The sequence below is a fragment of the Balaenoptera physalus genome, assembly GCF_965194825.1.
Source record: "Balaenoptera physalus genome assembly, chromosome: 7".
Taxonomy (NCBI): Eukaryota; Metazoa; Chordata; class Mammalia; order Artiodactyla; family Balaenopteridae; genus Balaenoptera; species Balaenoptera physalus.
In genome coordinates this window covers 56,874,407-56,898,215 of record NC_138886.1, presented here as the reverse complement: position 1 = coordinate 56,898,215, position 23,809 = coordinate 56,874,407, and the positions used below count along the sequence as shown (strand labels likewise).

At 40.7% G+C, this 23,809-nt stretch overlaps 1 protein-coding gene across 1 annotated transcript in view; it reads left to right on the top strand.

Annotated features, from left to right (window-relative positions):
- The window catches only part of GLDC (glycine decarboxylase), a 99,761-nt gene that overhangs the window by 11,547 nt on the left and 64,405 nt on the right, over window positions 1-23,809 (top strand). Inside the window, exons 3-6 of the mRNA XM_082470891.1 lie at window positions 8,749-8,884; window positions 17,843-18,007; window positions 22,099-22,176; window positions 23,170-23,317. Of these exons, the coding sequence (XP_082327017.1) occupies window positions 8,749-8,884; window positions 17,843-18,007; window positions 22,099-22,176; window positions 23,170-23,317 (527 nt within the window). The remainder of the gene's footprint in view (window positions 1-8,748; window positions 8,885-17,842; window positions 18,008-22,098; window positions 22,177-23,169; window positions 23,318-23,809) is intronic.

Here is a 23,809-nt window from a genome sequence, read left to right as displayed (position 1 = left end):
GAGCTAACTATATGTGGGAGTTGAGGTGAATTTTCATTCACTTGTATTTTCTGAGCACCTAGTATGTACCTAGCAACCACTATGCCCCTGTCCACAAGGAGATTATAATTTAGTTGGTGAGATTCTTGGCTGGATTACAAATTTCTCCATATGCCTGTATTCCTTTGATCTATAAAAATTCTCTCTTTCCTGCAAACATGTTAAATTGTTTGAGTTGGACTCAATACATATTTGTCCCTTCTTGTTCTTGCTCTGCTGGCCATGACAAGCTACTCACAGGGCAGCAAAGAGGAAAAACAAACACTCCAGGACTTACACTCTGATTCTCATTTCAAATTGACCATTTGGCCTGCTTACGTAGGTCAACTGGTGTTCCATGTAAATATAATAAATCGTAATGTTTCTCTGTACACTTCTTTTGTAAATGTATATAGATTGAATGAAAAGGGGCGGTTGAGGAGGTCTCCCACAGAAAGTAGTGTGACCCAAGTCCAAGAAGTAAATAACAGACATGTCCCCACTACCCCACCATGGGATGCTGTTCTGGGTTTCCTACAGCTGCTATAAAGATCTTGAACCTGTATATCTCTTGGGTGAGGAGGCAGAGCTCTAGGGACTGCTCACTCCTGTGGAGACGAGGGACCATGGAGCCATCAGAAACACGGATTGGACGTGCCTTGGCTCCTCTCGGCTGGAAGTGCCTGGCTGGGGGTTCTAATTCCCAAGACTCATGAGGGGCTGGGTGAGCTGGGGTATTAATTGGCTGAGCAAGAAGATGGGAAAGAGCCTGGCAGGATTAGGGTTGGGGGGCCAGAGCCCCAGGTCAGGCCTGTGTGGTGCTGCCCAGACCACATCCTGACACATGGGGTGGGCGCCCCTCTGCCAGTCTTGAAGGGTTTTCAATTCAAAGAGTTCCCATGTCATTATTCTGCGTTAACAGAGCTTATAGATTGGTTTGCCTTCCTGGACTGAACAAATGCTATAATTCAGCAGACTGTGGTTGTGAAACCCTCCTTTGCTAGGGAAAGAAACTTGACAAATAAGAGGGAGTAGGGTTTAATGGGCTGGGTAAGTGGGGTTAAGCCATGCTTAAGCCCACTTATTTATGGGGGAGGGAGAGAGGTGCTGCAAATGATTAGGCGAAGTTAGAAAAAGGCTACGCATTAGGATGGAGTTTGTAGGCAAATTCTGGCTTCCACTCAGGAAATCAGAAAATCCTGATATATGCTATCATCCATGGTTTGTTTATCTTGAGACCCCAGACTCCACCCCATGGTTCCTGAGCAGCTTTGGCAAGAAAAATGCTAAAGCAGTCTCTGTCCTCCCATTTTAGCCCCAGCTCTTCCCTTCAGCCTCAGGCAGAAAAAGCCTTTTCTGGGAAATTCAAATATGAGTTTGTTGGTTTTCAGTCCTGATGATTTCCTTAGAGCCCTTTTCTGAGAATCTTGCAAAGCACATGAAGGGCAGGGAGTGGGAGGGAGGCTCTGTTGCTGGTTGAGTGGCTGCCCCGTGCTGGGTGTTGCTGGGCTGCCTGGAAAATGCTCTGCGGACAGCCAGCCACTGTGGGGACGGCAGATGTCTGCACCCATGTATTTCACAAGCAGGATTTTGTTCTGGGTGTAACATTTTAACTCAATTTAAATTTTTTGAATAAATAACACAGGCATATTATCCAAAATTCAAAAGCATGAAAAGATATACAGGGTAATCAAGACCCCTTCTCACTTACCAGTTTCTTAAGAATCATCCCAGAGATATTCTGTTAATATACAACATATCCATATATATTTATTTTTTAATGTAAATGGTAGAATAATATATACTCTGTGGAAACTTAGGCATAATATTTTTAGATTGTCAGAAAAGCAAAAGCAAAGCATGGATACATATTTCCATATAATTGTGGCAAAAAAAAATTGTGTTGTGTGTTTGGGAATGGGTTAAGGGTGGGGAACAGTGTGTGTGTGTGTGTGTGTGTGTGTGTGTGTGTGTGTGTGTGTGTGTTAGGGTGTAGCAGGTATCTTGACCCACGTAGCCTGCCTGTTTATTCTAATGACATTCTCCTAGTTCTTGTCCAAGTTCACATGTATGGGAAATTAAAACCTAGGCCTAGAAATTTAACAACTAAATCAGCTTATTCCTACCAGAAATTATATTTGGGGAAGTGGTTGGTACAAAATTCTCCTTGATGTTTTAGGTGCAAGTGACAAGGGAGTTACTATTGGAAAGGCTCTTATATGGAATTATGTAAGGAGGAAGCATTCATTCTGAATTCTGAGAAGCAGGAACATTGTGAGACCCACCTGTAGTTTCTTAGGGAATGGTGCCCAGGTCACTGAACTCTGTTCTTGGTACATTAGGACCAGGGCGTTATGCAACGTGCTGAGGTAGAGGAATAAACAAGGTCAGAAGCAGGTATTTATTCCACAAGAAAAGAACTTAACTGCTTAGATCGCTAAAGGATTGAGGACTTTCATGGCTGGGAGGGCACACTAATGCAAGGTCTGGCTGCTCTTTGAGGCTGTAGGCAGACGTCTGGAGAATGACAGTTTGTCTCCAAATGTTTTTATTTATTTATTTATTTATTTAATTGAAGTATAGTTGATTTGCAATGTTGTGTTAGTTTCTGGTTTACAACAAAGTGATTCAGAGATATATATATATATATATATAGTTTTTCATATTTTATATATATGTATATCTCTCTGTCTATCTATATACATATAGTTTTTTATATTCTTTTCCATTATGGTTTCTTACAGGATATTGAACATAGTTCCCTGTGCTATACAGTAGGACCTTGTTGTTTATCCATCCAAGTGTTTTTTAATGGACATTCCCTTTCTCATTCTGTCTCATTTCCTCCCTGGTTTGTTTCATTGTCCTTCATATTCAGGAAGATAGTTACTGGAATTGGGCCTGTTAACAGGAAGAAGCTGTTTTTGTCAAGCTGGAAGGACAAGAGTGAGGAATGTGCACTGCTGTGGGGCTCACTCTGGGGGGAAGCTGATCATTTTCCTCTCTCCTCTTTGTTCACACAGCTTTCCTGGGGCTGTGCTGCCCAGGGTTTGGATGACACAATTGCCTTTTTAAAATGCTTCTCTTACTATGTAGGTGGGAAAGACTGCCACTTTGGACTTAAGGATCCCACACTATTTCTCTAGAAAGGCATTCTTTTCCAAGGGAGAAAGGAATCTAAATCTATCATGAAGTACAATGGTGGATATTGCATGGTTAGGATTTGGGCTTTTATTTAGACCAATCATGCCCCCAAACTTGCTCTTAGAGACTGCTTCTGCTATGTTCCATTTCAGAGAGGTTCAGCGATAGACCTCTGATTGTGGACTTTTCCCTCTTCTCCCCTTTTCTCCATGTCCATTGGATCTTGGCATTATTTAACATGGTAACTCAAACTCTGGGCTCCTAAATGTACTAGGTTGGCTCTTCTGCTGATTGGACCAAAGTCAGATTTCATTAGTAGGTATGAGAAATGGTGACCAGTGAACAAACATTAGAAATAATCCAGACACTCACTAAGTTGTGTTTTTGGGGAGTGTTTTTTATTAAATGTGACTGGTAAAGCCTGAGGTCTAGATTTTTTTAAAATTTATTTATTTTTATTGACATATAGTTGATTTACAATGCATCAGGTGTAAAGTGATTCAGTTATATACATATAACTGAACTCTTTTCCATTATAGGTTATTAGAAGACACTGAATATAGTTCCTTGTGCTATATAGTAGGTCCTTGTTGTTTATCTATTTTATATATAGTAGTCTGTATCTGTTAATACCAAATTCCCGATTTATCCCCCCCTTCCCCTTTCCCTTTTGGTAACTATAAGTTTGTTTTCTGGAAGTCTGGGAGTCTATTTCTGTTCTGTAAATAAGTTCATTTGTATCATTTTTTAGATTCCACATATAACTGATATCATGTGGTATTTGTCTTTCTCTTTCTGACTTCACATAGTATGATAATCTCTAGGTGAGGTCTTGATTTTATCACAGTAAGAAACAGTTTAACTCTCTGTTCTTCAAGTCACAGACTGTCTTGACTTCTAGGTTGTCATGATGAGCAATGGATGAGTGAATGGTAAACGTTTCTCAGACCATTATAACTTTCAGATGCATGACCAAGTACCTACCCTACTCTTGATGGCTCATGAGTGTCCATTAGCTTGGTGTACAGAGGACTACTCATTCTATTAACTCACTTTGTTCCCAATAGAATGTAAAATTGGTTGTCAAGACCAGGCTATGATGAGGGCCAATCAGGGAATACAATTGTCCCTCAGTATCCAGGAGGGATTGGCTTCAGGCGCCCCCTTACCCCCACCCTCCACCATACCAAAATCCTTGGATGCTCAAGTCCCTTATATAAAATGGTGCAGCATTTGCATATAACCTACGCACAACCTCCCCATATACTTTAAATCATCCCTAGATTACTTATAATACCTAATACAATGTAAATGCTATGTAAATAGTTTTAATACAAGGCAAATTCTATGTAAATAGTTGTAAATACGATGTAAATGATATGTAAATAGTTGCCAACACTGGCAAATTCAAGTTTTGCTTTTTGGAACTTTCTGAAAATTTTTTTTCCGAATATTTTTGATTCTTGGTTGAAATCCACAAATTTGGAAGCTGCGGGTCCTGGAGGGCCTGCTTTATGTGTATTAGCTCTATCTGGGTAGGGGCAGAGCCCACAGGTGCTTGGAAAATTTGGTCCCATAGGGACTAGAGTATATCTGTTATAGTATTATTTGGTTGCACCAGGTCTTAGTTGCAGCAGGCAGGCTCCTTATATGTGGCATGCGAACTCTTAGTTGTGGCATGCATGTGGGATCTAGTTCCCTGAGCAGGGATCGAACCCCAGCCCCCTGCATTGGGAGCATGGAGTCTTAACCACTGCGCCACCAGGGAAGTCTCCTCTGTTACAGGATTAAAAACTTGTGTGTCTCAAGTTTGAACATTTTTATGCTTCTGGGTCTTATCTATAATTAATTTTTTTGCTCTTCTTTTATGCTAATTGGCCTTTAAATTTTTTCAAGTGTTTTATCCAAGTGTGTAGGACGTTGGCAACTATGAGGGATGATGATATGTATTGATATATGGACACCCTGAACTGATGTGGGATGTGGCAGTGGGTTCCTGGCTAGTCTGCAGTGGTGAAGGCATATGGACAGGATAGGCTGCAGAATGGACGAGAAAGGAACTGGGCTCTAACTGAAGCTCTTTCACTGGGCACACGAACTTGCACTAACATCCTCAGCCCTAATGGGAGGTATGAGAGAATGGGTTTTCTCACAAAAGGAAGAATCAGTTTCCTCCACCATTGTAGTTGAGAGTTTAGGATCTCCAGGTAAATATCAACATCTCTCGTAGCAGCCACTGATGTTTTATGTACTTGTTTAGGTACCTGGGGTTAGGACTTCAACGTATCTCTTTAGAGGATACAGTTTAGCCCTTTAACCCATAACACTCCCTGGACCATCTCCCTCCTGGACTATTGTACTGGCCTCTTACCATATCCCCCTGTTTCCAGAGTCTCTTCTCTGACCTATCCACACTACCAATAGAATTATCTTTCTGTAATGTAGAAAAAAAATCATATTACTCAATACTCTATGACTCTCAAAGGTTAAACTCTTAATTTGACAAAGTCCTTCAAAGACTGTTCTCATTTGAGAGCTGGACCTTTTGTCCTCATGGCATAATATGGAACAGGGACCTGTCCGTCTTGCACAGGATCTTGATTGAAGCTGGCCTTGCTGAATTGGGTGTGGGCCAGGCACTGCTAATTTCCCCTCCTACTGGGCTTCTTAATCACTCTGCCCTAAGAAGACTTTGGGAAGTGATTGGATTTCTTGCATGATTGTTCCTAAGGATGCTGTACTTGCGTATCTCCTCAGATATTGTTTTATTGTACTTTCACCTATAGTTCCTAAGTTTTCCATGGAAGAAGGCAAGATTGTCCATCATAAGGCAGTAGGGTTGTATTTACTTATGAAACCGATACTTGTAAACTGATACTTACTCCTCTTTTTTGTTAGCCTAGTCTGGCAAAATGACACATCTCTTGTGAATTTATTTACTGTGAAAGCAAGTGGGATGGGAGGGTAGGATGGAAGGTGACAGTGTTTTCAATGAAGATAAAGAAGGATTAATGAGAATAACAGTCACAGAGTTCAGTAGAATTAAAACATCCTGAAGCATCTTCCTAGCCAGTTTGCCGTTTTAGAGATTGTTGTACCTAGATCTGTAACAATAAAATCAATCAATTCCAAGATTTAGTGACTGAGTCCCTAATTTTTTTTTTTTTTTGGCTATGTCAGGTCTTTGTTGAGGCATGTGGGATCTTTTATTGTGGCACACGGGCTTCTCTCTAGTTGTGGCGCACGGGCTCTGTAGTTGTGGGGCGCAGGGTCCAGAACGCGTGGGCTCTGTAGTTTGTGGCTCGCAGGCTCTAGTTGAGGCGTGCGGGCTCAGTAGTTGTGGCACGCGGGCTTACTTGCCCCGTGGCGTGTGGGATCTTAGTCCCCCAACCAGGAATTGAACCTGCATCCCCTGCATTGGAAGGTGGATTCTTTACCACTGGACCACCAGGGAAGTCCCTGAGTCTGTAAGATCTTAAAGGGGGCAGACATTTGCCTAAGTAGTTAAATCTCAGTTAAATTTTAGTAGCATGATCTAACTATATGCAGAGGGGCAGAGAAAGAACCAGGTAAGGTCATTTGTATCTAGAAAGTATCTTTCAGTATAAGTGCTATACATGTAGCAGTTCGAAATCTGGCCCATTCAGGAAAGTGTGGAAGCTGGAGTTAGTCTGGGTAGCTAATTTAAAACCGTGTAGCCTTAGGTGAGTGATTCTCTTCAAGCCTTAGTTTCCAAAACGATGTGGAAAGCATTTGGTACAATTCCTGAGCAAGGAGTAAGTGCTCAAAATGTCAGATGCTGTTATTACATGCATGACTCAAAATAGGGTCTCATCTGCATCCGAGGACTTTTATAATTCCTCCTTAATTACCTAGTTCCCTAATGAAAATGCTGGTCAAGACTTTCCTGGTGGTCCAGTGGTGAAGAATCCGCCTTCCAGTGCAGGGGACGCAGGTTCGATCCCTGGTCAGGGAACTAAGATCCCACATGCCGCAGGGCAACTAAGCCCGGGCACCACAACTATTGAGCTCACGCGCCTCAATGAGAGAGCCCGTGTGCCGCAAACAACAGAGCCCACGCGCCCTGGAGCCCGCACGCCACAACTAGGGAAGAGAAAACCCGCATGCAACAACTAGAGAGAAGCCTGAGTGCCACAACTAGAGAAAAGCCCATGAGCCACAACAAAGAGCCTGTGCACTGTAACGAAAGATCCCGCATGCCTCATGACGAAACGAAAATCCCATGTGCTGCAGCTAAGACCTGACGCAGCCAAAAATAAAACCAAAGGGGGAAAAAATAAGGAAAATAAATAAATATTTTAAAAAAACCCTGCATGTGGGTCTTTTATTATTATTATTATTTTTTTATAAATTTATTTATTTATTTATGTTTTTTATTTTTGGCTGCGTTGGGTCTTCGTTGCTGCACGCGGGCTTTCTCTAGTTGCAGCGAGCGGGGGCTACTCTTTGTTGTGGTTCGCGGGCTTCTCATTGCAGTGGTTTCTCTTGTTGAGGAGCACGGGCTCTAGGTGCACGGGCTTCAGTAGTTGTGGCTCGCGGGCTCTAGAGCGCAGGCTCAGTAGTTGTGGCGCACGGGCTTAGTTGCTCCGTGGCGTGTGGGATCTTCCTGGACCAGGGCTCGAACCCATGTCCCCTGCATTGGCAGGTGGAGTCTTAACCACTGCGCCACCAGGGAAGTCTTGGGTCTTTTATTATAACAGATATTTTCTTGGTTGAGTGAAGGGCCTTTTATAAGTAGCCCTTTCAGTGACACACAGGAAAAAGTGTCAGAATTAGCACGGCAATTTTAGAGAATAATGTAGGTCATGTGTTATTTGAGACATACCAACTATTGGTATAAGGCAATTTAAAAGGGAAAACAGGGCTTCCCTGGTGGCGCAGTGGTTGAGAATCCGCCTGCCAATGCAGGGGACATGGGTTCAGGCCCTGGTCCAGGAAGATCCCACATGCCGTGGAGCAACTAAGCCCATGCGCCACAACTACTGAGCCTGCGCTCGAGAGCCCCCGAGCCACAACTACTGAAGCCCGCGCGCCTAGAGCCCATGCTCTGCAACAAGAGAAGCCACCGCAGTGAGAAGCCCGCGCGGTGCAACAAAGAGAAGCCCCCGCTCGCTGCAACTAGAGAAAGCCCATGTGCAGCAACAAAGACCCAACGTGGCCAAAAATAAATAAAATAAATTAACCCCCCCCCCCAAAAAAAAGATAAAAGGAAAAATATTTTACTAAGAACAGAATTTTTATTTGGTGTAAATAAAACATGTAAAGGAACAGAAGAAAACTGGAATGAGGCAGGTGTCAAAACTGGGAAATTGTGACAAAGCCAAAAAAAGAAGAGCCAAAAAAAATTATGAGGAACCAACCTTGAGGAGTAACTGAGTGCTGTTTGGGGATGTTTCGGGTTCCTGCATCTAGTACTTAGTGTTGCTGAGCAGATGATTCTTATATTTTCCATATAGCTGTTCTCCTCATGTCAATATTCAAACAAAACTAGGGCTTTAAACTATAACTAGAGCTCTCTTTTGAGACATTTTCTCTCTGTAACATTTCTCTCTTTCCCACAATCAGGTGAAAATGAAATCCTTGCAATGCTGCATGCCATTTCCAGCAAGAACCAGATCTGGAGATCATATATTGGCATGGGCTATTATAACTGCTCAGTGCCACAGACAATTTTGCGGAACTTACTGGAGAACTCAGGATGGTAATGTATTTCTTGATGAAAAACAGGAGTGCTGTGATTTGTTTTGCATGACTCTTTCTGTGTCCCCACCCCCAAAGCCTCAGAACTTGCCCACTGACACCCATACTCTAGAGCTATCCGTAACCTGCAGGAACCTACCTGGCTTTCTCTGGCTTGGGAGATTTCCTTACTCAAATGTAGAGGACTTAGAAGCTTCTTTCCACTTTTATTCCCATAAAATAATCTAGAGCTCAGAATTGTGGATGCTGGGCATCTCTTCCTCTTGCTGACTCCGTGTTTGTTCTCAGTGAGCGTTTTTGAGCAAGATATCAAACCTGCAGGTGGGCAGATTCAGGGCTTTATTCTTTGGAGACACTAGGATTTTAGGCTGTCTGAGATTACTCAGTGAGTCAAAATCTTGGTCCATTGTCTTCTCTCAGGATTTTAGGAGCTACAGTTAATTATACCCCCCTCCCCTGCCCCCTGCCCCAAACCAATATTCTGGGTTTATGACCAACTGAAAAAAGAAGACGTTGTATCAGGTAGATGGAGATGAAAATGTTCGCTTTATTACTTAGCACTTTGTAGAGAAAGAGAACATGTGTATTCTGTGAACAGGCTCTTCTAGAAACAATCAAAGACAAGCCTGAGCTGTTAATGCTGTTACTTGTTCTGCCTCCACCTCACCTATCAGGTAACTCATTCCTAGTCCTCTAGGGGGTGGGGTAGGGGGTGTTCTTGTCCCTGCCCACTCGGGCGGCCACAGGTTGCACAAAATGAAAATGTTTCTCCTGCACTTGAGGAAAACTTCCATGCTATCTTGCTTTTCCATTCCTGTTTGCTGTATGATAGAAAGAAGGAAACAGAGGTTCACGTCCTAGTATACACTAAACCAGAAAACACCTTGGGTACTTCTTAACGGGCAAAGACCGTGGCTTCAAAGGTGCCTGAGAGCAGATCAGAGCATCTGCTTCTTCTGCCCACTGGGAAATATTGTCTGACTATGGAGGAGGAAAGATGGGGACCCCTGGGCCTTTCTTTCTCTTGTTTTTGGATCAGTGCCATTGTATACACCAGCATCTTTGAATTGAAACTTTATTTCAACTGATAACCTTATCTCCAAAGGAATGTGTGCACTTACCATCTCTAGCATAGAAACAAACCAAGCCTGGGAAGGCTTTGATACTTCCTGGGTGATTTTTTTTTTTTTTTTTTTAAGTTGGTTGGTGTACGAGGTAGATTTAATTTTTAGTAGGACCATTATTATGCAAGGACAAAGTGATTGCCTCTGCAATTCAAAGGTATTTATAGCAAGATGCAGAGACTATCTTTTAGGTTAGCATATAGAAAAAAAATCAACTTTAGTAAAGGGAATGTGGACCCCCCCCATGGGAAAGCACGGAATTGCCTCCTTTGAAATACTAAGCACGTGCTCCACAGCAATATATCTTAAACATTTGCTGAACACTTCACATCTGTTTTAAAAATAGGTTTTATTTAATAAAATTCTATCAGAGTTAATTTGAATCAAGTGACCAAAATTCTCATTTCAGTATAATCGCCTCATATAAGAAGCTGTCCACCTGCCATCCTATGACAGACTATTGAGACAGCTGTTAGTCCATTTTTTTCCTCAAAAACAGAAGTAAGTGCCTGCCTGAGAAGACTCAAAGCTACCCCCCAAATTTACTGTTTGTTCTAGTCAACTCCTGAAGATGGGGTCCGTGTCTCCCAGCTTCTGAGGTTGGGTAGGAGCCTAACTTCTTTTTTTTTTTTTTTTTTTAACAATAATAATACATATTTTATTATATCATAAAACCTAATTGTGTCATCCTTTGAGCTTCATTATTCTTGCTCAATCAGAATAGCAGATAGTAAAGTATGATATTTAAACAGTTCAAAATTTGGTAAGAGATACAGGTGTTTTGATTTCATGGGAATACAGTTTTCTTACAAATTACACATTTCTGGAGCTTATAGCAATCACGTTTGCCCCCCCTGAAATTGATGATTTTATTCTATGTAAGAGTATTATAAATTATAATGAGGTAAATTATAATGAGGAGCACATAGTCATTATGATTTTGTTTTGGCAGATTTATTTTGAAAATAGGGATATTATCAAATGTTGGTTTAGTATTTTTAAATAATTCATCAGAAAGTGATGTTTTAAATGCTATCTCTTTAAGCAAACTTCCCTTGCTTCTCAAAGTTAAACTTATTACTGGTGGTAATGAACTTCCTTTGCTTCTTAGAAACAAAATTTATACCTGAGCATAGCATGGGAAATAATTCAGGTTTCATCTTCTACTGGAGAAGTATTTAAGGTAATAAGGATTAAAATTTCCATAAAATTTGATCACAGATACTTATATTTTAAGGTACACATATTGGAACTAAACTCTGGAATCACTAAAATACAAACATTGTATCTATCTAATGCAGTTTTTCTATTTCAATTTAAAACAATAAACATAAATATCTTTGGAATATTTGGGGAGCTTAAGAACTTTTTTTTTCTGCATAGAAATATCCTTCCTTTAAATTGGTCACAGTATCGTTTCTGACATAATATTTCACGTTTTTACTTACCTTTAATTCCCTGCATGACCAGTACCATCATCTAGGATGAGCCTAACTTCTATGAGCACCAGTTAGCAAACCCAGATGGGTTCCATGTGGACGGCCCCCTTCCTGTTTTTGTAAATTTTCATTTCCCAGACTCTACTGAGTCCCTGCTCATTCCCCTCCCCACTCCCTCATTCTCCCTTTAAAACATCTAGTCACCTCTAAAACACACACACACACACACACACACACACACACACACACACACAAACACACAGAGAAATATGCAGCCCCATCTAAGATTACAAACGTTGACAATTTTGACATTTTAGAGAGTAAACCTGATACCCTACGTAATTTTAAACTTTGCACAAGGTGTTCTTAGTACTAGGAATAGATGTACTGTTTTGACTACTTACCATATGTGAACTTACACTCTGAACTTACACCCTGTTTGAACTTACACTCAAACAAACATAGCGGTTTCTGTGTGTTTGAGTCTGTGAGTGAATATGTGTTGGGCCGTCAGCACAGCAGGCCTTCATCTGGTGCCTAAAGCCCAGACCTGTAGGTCTGAGGACCAAGACATGTGTGTAGCTCAGGGCATAGGTTAGACTGGGTGGGCGGCACAGCGCCTTTGCATCTTTTGTCTGCTTTTGCATAAGTGCAAAGGTAGCCCTGGTTGGTGAGGGTGTTTGTCCTAGATGCAGTGATTCACGTCTCATCATTATAGAAGCCAGATCTGTTGGCCTAATCACTCCTGCATTGCTTTTGGTTTCAATATGCTCCATTTCTTTATTAATAGGAGAACAGGAATGAACTGTCAAAGAAGTAGTTTTTCTGCTTTGTGTGTGTGTGCGTGTGTTTGTGTGTGTGTGAACACGTGTGAAGGTATTTGTATTGCTGAGGGCTTCTTTTCCCCTGGGGTATTGGTAAAAGTTTGGATGGTAAACTCCAAGTTTGATTTCAAAAGCAAATGGCCTGTCTCCTCCTTCTTACAAAACAAGCCTCCTAAGTACATGAATGGGCTGCAGCATTCCAGCCGTCTGAATACTGGCCAGCTGTCTTCGCTCTTGGTGGCCGCACAGAATATTCACCATATTGCTTCCTGGCTGTGAGTGGATATGTTCATTTACTTTAGGATCCGCCAGAGTTTTGAGAGGGAGACAGTGTTGTTCTTTGCTTTTCAGTTCTGGTTTTGGGGTGCATTTTAAGTATTGTTCCTTTGCATTCTCCGAAAGCTGATCTGAAACAGAGGGTGATACTGGCCCTTGCCAGCCCTGATAGGGAGGGCTGTGCACATGAGTGTGGGTAGACTTCACATTATCACCCTTCTGAATGGTTGCCATAGAGATGGAACCAACAAATTCCGGTGACGTGAGGTGAAAATAAATGGGTAACATAGCCTCCAGAGAATACAAACATTTGGGCTCTTACAAGAAGATTTACATTAGGCCTAGAATATATTTTATGGGGTCTACTTTTTGAAATTTTCTATTGCTGATAATATCAGTTAACTAATATCAAAACACTTACATTTCCCTTGTGACTATTTCTGCTTTGTGTAATGTTGGCACTGGGATTAAATGAGAGAATCTCATGAATGTTTGTCTTCCTGCAACTCCCCCACGCCTTTTTTGGTTAAAATCGTAGAGAATACTGATTATTTTGGAATAAATGTTAATGCCATGTTGAATATATCATGCATCCTTTTTGAGCGGAACAGAATGCCTTCTTGGATATGCAGATACTTTTTGGGTTTTAATATTAAAATATATCTAGAAACAGAAATCAATTGCGTTAAATATCAGTTGGAACATAGAAATTGTAGATTACGGACATTTTCTTGATCACTGTTTTGCCTGAGGCAACTAAACCCTTTTATGCAGGATGGCAGGCCCTGTGCTAGCATTTTTCTCCTGAAATGAGGGTTTGTTTAGTATCTCCAGGCTTGAGACTCACCAATACGTGTCCATTAATAGATGATTTTTAAGACCGTTTATGTCTGTTTATTAGTGTAAAAAAAAAGTGTGGATTATAAAAGAAGTTTACAAGTAAAAGAAGTAGGATCATGTATTTGTCATCTCTGCAAGAAAAGTTTTAAAGCTCTCTCCTTTTAGCAGTGCTAATTAGCATCAGCCTAAGCTTGGACTTTGAGCAAGGAGAGAAAGGCTGAACAAGGGAGGGGGAATATTAAATCCCAAAGTCTGTGAGCAAAGGAATAGCGTGGTCTCAGGTATGAAGGACTGTGTTTGGGAGGTTTGGGGCTTTTTCTTGCAGGTAACTGGGGAGCCATCCCCATTTGAGCAGGAAAGTCAAACACATGCATTTGCACCAGAAATATTAGATAATTTCCTATTTTAAGCACTGTGCTAGGCTAGTAAGGCAACAAAGGGGTGGATATAGGACGTCGGAAGGAAGACTAATGGCAATTGGTCATCATTTGGGCCTAAAAAAATCTGGAGTTTTTACCTTGAGAATTGGCATGATAGTGGTAACTTTGAAGGAATAAGAATATTTTTTTAAAAAAATTATTTATTTATTTATTTATGGCTATGTCTTCGTTTCTGTGCATGGGCTTTCTCAAGTTGTGGCAAGTGGGGGCCACTCTTCATCGCGGTGCGCGGGCCTCTCACTGTCGCGGCCTCTCTTGTTGAGGAGCACAAGCTCCAGACGCGCGGGCTCAGTAGTTGTGGCTTCCGGGCCTAGTTGCTCCGTGGCATGTGGGATCTTCCCAGACCAGGGCTTGAACCCGTGTCCCCTGCATTGGCAGGCAGATTCTCAACCACTGCGCCACCAGGGAAGCCCAAGAATATTTAAGAAAAGAAACTACCTTGTTTGGCGATCTGGTTGGAGGAAGGATAGGGAATGTGATGCTGACATGGGATGTGATGAATTTCCAGAAAGAAATTGTTTCCATGTAGAAATATCTAATAATATCTGAATAGAAGTATGAATAAATCCTTTGGGAGAAGTCTATGAGTGTTTAAAAAAAAAATTTCTAAGACCGGAACAGAGGATAAAAACTTTTCAAAACAACCAGCATTTGGGAAGGACTTTACCATTTCCAAAATGCTTTATGTATGTTAATTGGACTTGAGTGTTAAGATAATATCTGATATGGGTGATGTTATCTCCATTGATGGCCAAGAGAAATTGGCAGGGAGAGGTTTAGTGACTTGTCCCAGTTCACAGGTAATAAATTAGAGAATTTAGGTTGACACCCAGAGCTTCTTAATACTTAGCATTGGTGAAGATACAGGGAAACCTGTGAATCACTGTATTACTTAAGGGAATACAGAATGGTGTGAACTGTCTAGAGAAAAACATGGCATGTGTACCGAAAGATTTGAAATTGATTATCGTACACCTTATGATTTGAAATTCCATATCTAGGGATTTATCCTAAGGAAATAATACAAAGATAAGGATGTTCACTGTTATGCTATTTCTAATATTTAAAAACCAAAAGTAATATTCAACTTGAGGGGAATTTATCCTAAGGAAATAATACAAAGATAGGAATCTAGGAATTTATCCTAAGGAAATAATACAAAGATAAGGATGTTCACTGTTAACGCTATTTCTAATATTTAAAAACCAAAAGTAATGTTCAACTTGAGGGGATTTGTTAAATAAATTATGATAAATGATTTAATAACACATAACAATCAAATGCATATTTCTGAATAATATTTAAAGTTATTAGAAATTGTCCATGGAATAATGTTAACAGAAAAAAAATTGAGACGCAACTTTATACAGAGTACCATCTTACTTTGAAGTATAAATATGATTGTGATGTCAAAAAGAGACTGAAATTAACCTGATTGTGGTAGTCATTTCACGAAGTATACATATATCAAAACATCATGTTGTACACTTTTAATATACACATATTATATTAAGTGAATTATACTTAAGTATAAATGAATTATACTTCAATAAAGCTAGAGAAAAAAAAAGAATGTATATAGAAAAGTCACAAATTAACAGGAAAAGGGGCAAACAACACAACAGAAAAATGAGCAGGAAAAGAAAAAGAAAAAAAGACTGAGAAGAAATGTACCTAAATGTTAACTATTGTTATCTTGGAGTCCTGGGATTATGGGTGATTTTATTTTCTCAGTAGTTATCTCAATTTTCCAACTTTTTACAAAGAGCATGCATCACATAATCAGCAAAAAAAGGTTGTAAACATGTTCCTGACACACAGAAGATGGTTAATAAATGGTAGCCAATGTCTTTAAAATTTAGAACATATAATAAAAAGAAAGTAAAAATTATGGTTAATCTTGCTACCCAGAGAAAATCACTGTTTACATTTTGGTTCACGTTTTTACAAATTTACAAAAATAGGATTGTAGTATTTTACATTTTACTTTTTAAATTAATGTATCATGAGCATCTTCTATGTCAGAAAATATTTTTACATATCATTTTCACAATCCATAGTATTATATGCATATTGTCTATTTAATTAATTTATTTAATTAATTAATTATTTAATCATTTTCCTTTTAATAGAGAGTTTGTTGTTCATTTTTCAACATTCTGTTCAGTGCTGTGATGAATTCTTTGCATGGGCTAGCTGATACATATGCATGCTTGTTTGTGTATGTGTGTGTATAAGTTTGTGTGTCTGTCCGTATGCCAAAGAATGATTGTGAGTAAAATGAAAATTTCGTGTCAGCCAGGCTATCTAAGCATATGTCTTTGTGGTGGCAGAGTATGCTGTGTATGAAGATCTTATCTGATCTGAGGTCACAGTGGCCCCTTGCCTGTGCCTCTTGTGTGCCGTTTCTGCTGAGATGCCCTTTCTACTTTGTCTACATTATGTATTATGTGCTTCATTTATTCCAGTTCACCACCCGCTTAGAATTTGGCAAACTGATTTACAGTTGCTAAGCCAGGCTGTTCAAGGAATTAATTTAAGCAAAAACATACTCTGCTGTACAAACACACACATACACACACACACACACACACACATACACACACACAACTATACCAATGAAAGTTTCAGGGAAATTATTTCAAAGTCTTGACATTGTACTGCTTGGTAAGGCAATCTCCCCCACTCTATTCCCCCTCAAAGGTAAGAAGACATTGATTTCAAAGCCTTCAGAAAAGAAAAAAGAAAAAAAAAAGGTGGAAATATCCTGAACGTGATTACCAGATCATGAGAGAAGGAAAAGGGGGTGAAAAAAATTTTTTTTCCTAATACTCTTCAGGCTTGGAAGAACGAAAACAATAGAGATATGAAACAGTGTTAATCTCATGTGGGAGCATAGCCCCCAATCTGACACACTTTGTTAGTACAGGAATGGATTCTTGGTGAAAAGATAGCAGCTCTTTCCAAGTCCTCAGCCACCCTCTCTCCTCTTATTTTATTTTCTTTAAAATATTTATCACTCTGAAATGATTTTATGTATTTTTTATCTCTTTTTCCCCACTACAATATATTTTCCTTGAGATCAGGGACTGTTACCCATCTTGCTTATGATGTGCCACCAGAACTTATCATAGTTTTTGGCACTTAGTAGACATGCAGTAAATATTTGTAGGATGAGTGAATGAATGAAGGGATGAAAAAAGTGATGAAGTCACTAAGTGGGTTAACTCTCATACCTAAAGACACATTTTTGGCTAATAACCGGAGGATTTTAAGGTTAGAATTCATGTCTACGCTGCCTTCTAACCATTAGTATTCTTGAATTTTGATAGGTATGGAGTTTACTATTTCCATAGACTTTTAATAACTGGATAGTGACAATTCTTTTTTTTTTGGCTGTGCCACGTGTCTTGTGGGATCCTAGTTCCCTGACCAGGGATTGAACCCGGGCCCTTGGCAATGAAAGTGCGGAGTCCCAACCACTGGACCGCCAGGGAATTCCCAACAATTCTTAAATAGACCTCTAGTAATTTTTTAGAAGCACATAGAACTTCTGGTTAGTATAAACAAAGCTCCTCTCCCCCAAAACCAAAAGTTTCGAGTGTTAGATATTAGATTCTTGGATACTTTTCTATTGTGAACCGTGGTTGTGGTGAGCTTTTTTTTTTTTTTTTTATTCTGTTTATAATATCATAGGCGGTCTCAAGTGGATTTTAAGAGCCAACTTACAATACAACATACTTACAATAAGATCATTAAAATAGAAATGTAAGATTAAGTAATTTAGAGGGATAGAAAAGTAAGTACTGATTATCCCCAAAGGATAATATTGTTACTATGATTTAATGCTGAGCTTCCTTACAAAAGACAAAAAGGAAGCTTATTGATGTATTATATGATTCTCAAGAGAGGCAAACTTAATTTTCAGATACTGAATTCTAAAATGAAGGTATTTCATGAGCTTTTTCTGAATAGTGGATTCACAGTTTGGACATAGTGTTTTGGGTCCCTTACAGGATCACCCAGTATACCCCGTACCAGCCAGAGGTGTCTCAGGGGAGACTGGAGAGTTTACTCAATTACCAGACCATGGTGTGTGACATCACAGGCATGGACATGGCTAATGCATCCCTGCTGGATGAGGCCACCGCAGCTGCAGAGGCATTGCAGCTCTGCCACAGGTGAGAGGCCCAGCATGAGATTCCCTCAGGGGGAGGGACGTCTCCCAGTCTCACAACTGCTGTGCAGACGGGGGTTCCCCTGCTCCGGTCAGTGCCCAGTGACTTTGTCCCTCTTTCCCTCTCTCTCTCTCTCTTTCTCTTCCCCGCCCCCTCTTTCTGTCTATCACACACACACACATTTGTGTCTATGAGATATGTTGTATCAGTATCATTATACCAGTTAGTTGAGGTAACAAACAGATGTGAAATATAGTGCATTTAAAAAAGCCACTGCTGTTTATTGTTTAACATTATGAAAGAAAGACATTTTGCTCTTCACATACATAATGTTAAGTTCAGGGATGTTACAGCAAGTCTTCGAGATAGTATCAAGGACCAATGCCCCTCTCTCTTTGCCATCGTTAGTGCAAGGCTTTCATCCTGTAGACTGAAGAAAAACATACAACCTAAAAGTTGCAAGTTAAGTTTTATTTGGGGATCTTACTAAGGATGAGAGCCCTGGAGACAGTCTCTCACACAGCTCCAAGGAACTGCTCTGAAGAGGTCAGGGAGGAGCCAGAACATGTAGGAGTTTTTTTGCTGGAAAAAACCATGCAGTCGAACATCAAAAGATGACTGCTAATCACAAAGAACAGACATCTCAGGTTAATGATGTGAGTGCTTTTCAATATATGGGAAGATGCAAGAGTTTGGGCTCATTGAAATTATTCCTTAGAAATGCATCTTAACTATCTTGGGCCAGTCTCCAAAGCAGATAATACTTCCTGTTTTTCTCCATCCTGAATTCCTCTCAGGGTGCACCATCAGTGGGCAGCTGCAGTGGCTAATGGCTTGATCCTTGTAGAACTGGGATGGCGGGCAACATTTTTTGTTTACTGCAATGGCAGACAATAGTCCCGTCCACAGCCCTCCTGGTCACAAGATGACTGCTGGAGCTCTAGCCATGATGCCTGCATTCAGGAAGAAGTAAAGGGTACTTCTAGCGAAATAAGCTCTCTTTAAATAGTGGTTTGGAAGCCTCCACTCAACAATTTACTTATGCTTCATTGACCACCCCTACCTACAGGTGACCTGGGGAAATGCAGTTTTTTCCAGATGGGCATATTGCCGCCCCCTACATATTGGGGTTCTGTTACTATGGGTGACAGGGAGAATGGATATTGGGTAGGAACTAGCAATCTGCAATGTAATATGTAAATAAGTATCACCCTCTTTTATGAAGAATATTCTTCTCAGGTTGTATTTAATGTTTTATAGCTTGCTTTCTTTTTCTATTTAACAGTATTTTGTGAACATTTCCCCATTTCTTTAGTCAGCTCTCTAAACTGTGGCTTTTATTGGCTACATAGCAATATTCATTTGCATGGAAGTACCATAATTTATGTAACCTCACCTCTATTGTTATACATTGTTTGTTCCCATTTTTCACTGTTATTAATGGTATTTTTGTGCATCTGTAGGATAAATCTTTTGTCAAAAGTTCTGATTATTTCCTGAGGATGCATTTCTAGGAGTAGAATTGCTGGGTCATGGTTAACTTTGGTTAATATTTAGTTAATAATCATTCTCCAGCTCCTCACCTTCTTTTGTTCTTTGCCTTGAGAATACATTTGAGTTTACCTTCCTTCCAGGTAGAATTCTCATGTAGATGGTCATCTGTTAGGGAAATCTGCCCACATTGATGATGTGTCTGTCTGAGGTTTTGGGGGGCTGGCCCTAGTCGACTGACTGGGTGACTGCAGTGGCTAATGGCTTGATCCTTGTGGAACTGGCGGGCAACATTCTTTGTTTACACTCTGAATGCCCATGTAAGTCTCTTTCTTGGCTTCCACAGTCTTGAGGGGTGGTTAAATTGATTCTGGTACCAATTCCAGTCAGGGAGAGGGGTTCCTCTCACACCTGAAAACAAACGAACAAACATCTGCTGGTATCTGAGAATTCAACTCAATCCTGACACCATCTACCTGGAGACGGCATCAGATTCCACAGGTTAAGGGCTCAGTTTTATAAAACTGCGCCCCCCCCCACCCCCGCCCCTGCCCTACTTCAGCTACAAGTCGCAAGCCCAGGTTGTTACTTGTGCCTCTGACCAACTGGCTGTAGATTGGGGTTCCAACAACCCCCTCCAACTCAGGATGCCATTCTCAAGTACAGGTTGTTACCTGTATTCATCGACTGGAATTTCATGACCCCCTCCTCAGAGCAGCGCACAGAACTCAGAGAAACATTTTACTTACTAGAAGCAATTTATTATCAAACGATATAACTCAGGAATAGCCAGACAGAAGGGATGCATAGGGCTGGGTATGTTGAAAGGGCTCAGAGCTTCCATGCTCCCTCAGAGATCCCCATTCTTCCCAAATCTCCTCATGTTCACCAGTCCAGAAGCTCTCCAAATCCTACCCTTTGGGTTTTTTATGGAGGCTTCATTACATAGACACGATTGATTAAATCTTGGCCATTGGCAATTGATTCAGCCTCCAGCCCCTCTTCCTTCCCTGGAGCTCAGGGTGTAGAACTGAAAGTTCCAACCCTCTAATCACACGGTTGGCTCCTTTAGCAACCAGCCCTCATTCCTCTGTGGGATGCAAAAGTCACCTCATTCACATTACAAATGACACCTTGATCACTTTTCACACTTAAGAAAATTCCAATGGTTTTGGGGGCTGTGAGCCAGGAACTGTGGACAAAGACCAAATATATATGAGAAATATATCTTGGTCATCTGAATGATCAAATATTTATTTCCTATAAATCACAGTGTTGCAGTTGTGAACCTCGAACTCACTGGGCAGATGTGGAGGCCTCTAAGTTCCAGGCCCTTCTGCTTCCCAAGCAGTCCCAGGGGTGGGTTCAGGCTCTTCTTCCGGTCATCTTAGGGACAGCCGGAAAGGAATGCCATTTCTATTCTACTCTCAGCTTTTCACTCCTTTTCACCTTCTCTCTTCCTCATCTACCTTCTCGCTGCTCTCCCATCCCCCACCTCCATCCCCTTTTTCTGAGTAAGAGCTTTCATCTCACACTTGCAGAAGCTGAGACCTTTGTAGTTGATGGGTCAGGGGTTCTCTCCTGAACTTAATAGAGTCACTGGGCTACGCACACTCTGCAAGTGCTTGATTTGCTTCCTCTCTCTTAATTCTCATACCTTCCATCCTGCATTTAATTTTACCCTTGAGAAGCAGCCTTGTGTTTCTTATCTTTAGGAAATGTTTTCTTCAATAGCACTGTTTTTGTTTCCATCTGAGGTCATTTAGGCTTAGATAGCTCTTCTCTCCAGAGTTATTTAGATATAGACTTTGAAGAGCTTTGTGCATTGGACAGTTAATTTTGTATCTCCCAACTCTACTTACTGTGTTGAATTTATGCTTATTATAAGAATAATACCTGTTCATAGTGGAAAATTTCAAATAGTAGAGAAGGATATAATGACAAGTAAAACCTTGCTGTTTCTCAGTCCCATTCCATTGAGAAACTTGCTGTTAACTGGTCATGTGGATCTTTCTTTTTATACAATATACTTGTATCCTCCACTCATTTCTTTTTACCCAGATGTGCTTGTGATACACAAAGTGTTATGCATCCCCATCAGTTTTGTTTCCTGAAACTATGGACTGTTAGAGAACTTCCTGAATTTGGGTCTTAGACCCAACGCAGTTCCTTCCATAGCTTTGTGGTACCTGCACGTATCACAACCTATCTGAGTTCTTCTCCGCTTCCTTTGAATGAGGACACTCGGTTTAGATAATCTGTAAATGCTCCTTTGGCAGTAAACTTCTCAGATGATTTTATCTAGAAGACTTAGTTTTTTGTTCCTACTCGCACCTAATCACTACCCTTTTCTTTCTTTTTCCTCATAGTATATTTTAAAAAATTTAAACCAGTTTAAGATTGATTTTGCTAAATGGGGTTAGAATGGGAATTGGATTTCAGTGATATTCTAATCAGGAAATGTCACTATTAGTTATTAATGACTCATTATTTTTTATCCTATGCTCAGACTTTCCTTAAGTACCATCTTTGCTTTGCATTCTTAGAAGATACTCTGATTTCTTTAATGTTCATGTTGAATTGTGATTTTTTCTTTTCAACAGACACAACAAGAGGAGGAAGTTTTTTGTTGACCCTCATTGCCACTCACAGACAATAGCTGTCGTCCAGACTCGAGCCAAGTAATTAATTTTATTTGTATTTTGAACTCAGGGATAATGTTATGCTCATCTCTGCTGTTTCTTCCTCTAATTTCCAAACTGACTGGAGTTGAACCTGGTTTAAGCTGGGGTTATTGAATTTTACTTTCCCTCCCACTTTCTTCCCATGACCTCACTGGTAAGTAAGATGTGTTAGAATGCAGGGAAAAATACACAGTGGGTTTGGTCGCCTTTGCTTTATATTTTACAAAAAGAACACATTGTTTTGTGTTCTTTTTTTAAAAAAGAAAATTAAGAATATTAAAATTGTTTCAATAGTGTTTTGAAAAGTTTGAAAAGCACAGGGTAAAAATGGAACTCTCACACAACTGTTATGATTTTGTATATATTCCTGCAAACATGGCTCATAGGGAATCCACATAATACCTAGTTTAGTATGATATAGATGAAAGCATATTATATTTTTTAAGTGCTGTAATCAGATAAAACAAACACAGCACAACTACCACATGTGGGTGTGTTTATTTGCTTTCTCCTTGTAAAAGCCTTTCCCCCTGATCCCATACCACCATTCCTTCAGAAGTGGTTTTCTGACATATGATAGGAATTAGATAGTTGCAGGAACCTAAGAAAGGTCTTCTTCCTTGTCTTACTGAGGTTTTCCATTCACCTAAGACCTATCCAAGGTCAAAGTGGCAATGGCTCTGCAGTTACAGGTGGTGGTTGTTTAGCCCTAGGAAGGCATGTTTCTGCTCTTGTCTCAGGCACAGGTTCTGACAGGAAAGCGGGAGGGGAGGTGCTAACGGTGGCTGCAGGTGAGTGGTGTGAAGCACAGTTACCACTGAAGGGCTGGGTGTGGGATGGGGGTGTGTGCGTGTTGGGATAGGGTAGGGAGTGGGGGCACTGAGGAGGGACACAGCATATGCACGCTCTATCGTGGAAAAGAAACTGTAGATGATTTGACTTTCCCTGTAAACCAAAAGCATGGTGGTTCTTTGTCTTCTGTCTTTTCAGGTATGCTGGAGTCCTCATTGAGCTGAAGTTACCCCATGAAATGGACTTCAGTGGAAAAGATGTCAGTGGAGTGCTGTTCCAGTACCCAGACACCGAGGGGAAGGTGGAAGACTTCACGGAGCTCGTGGAGAGAGCCCATCAGGCTGGGGTAGGCAAACCTCTCCTTGTGGGGGGGTCCATGGAGGTGTGTCTCAACTTTGAATTATTATTGTTACTCTTTTTAGCATGATTTTTAAAAAAATTTATTTGTTTAATTTCTTTTTGGCTGCATTGGGTCTTCGTTGCTGCGTGCGGGCTTTCTCTAGTTGCGGCAAGTGTGGGCTACTCTTTATTGCGGTGTGTGGGCTTCTCATTGCGGTGGCTTCTCTTGTGTGGAGCACAGGCTCTAGGTGCGCGGGCTTCAGTAGTTGTGGCTTGCGGGCTCTAGAATGCAGACTCAGTAGTTGTGGCGCACGGGCTTAGTTGCTCTGTGGCGTGTGGGATCTTCCTGGACCAGGGCTCGAACCCGTGTCCCCTGCATTGGCAGGCGGATTCTCAACCACTGCGCCACCAGGGAAGCCCTATTATTGTTACTCTTTTTGTTGTGTTTTAATTTCCACACCTTTATCGCTTGGTAAGGTAAAACTGCCTCCTTCCAACC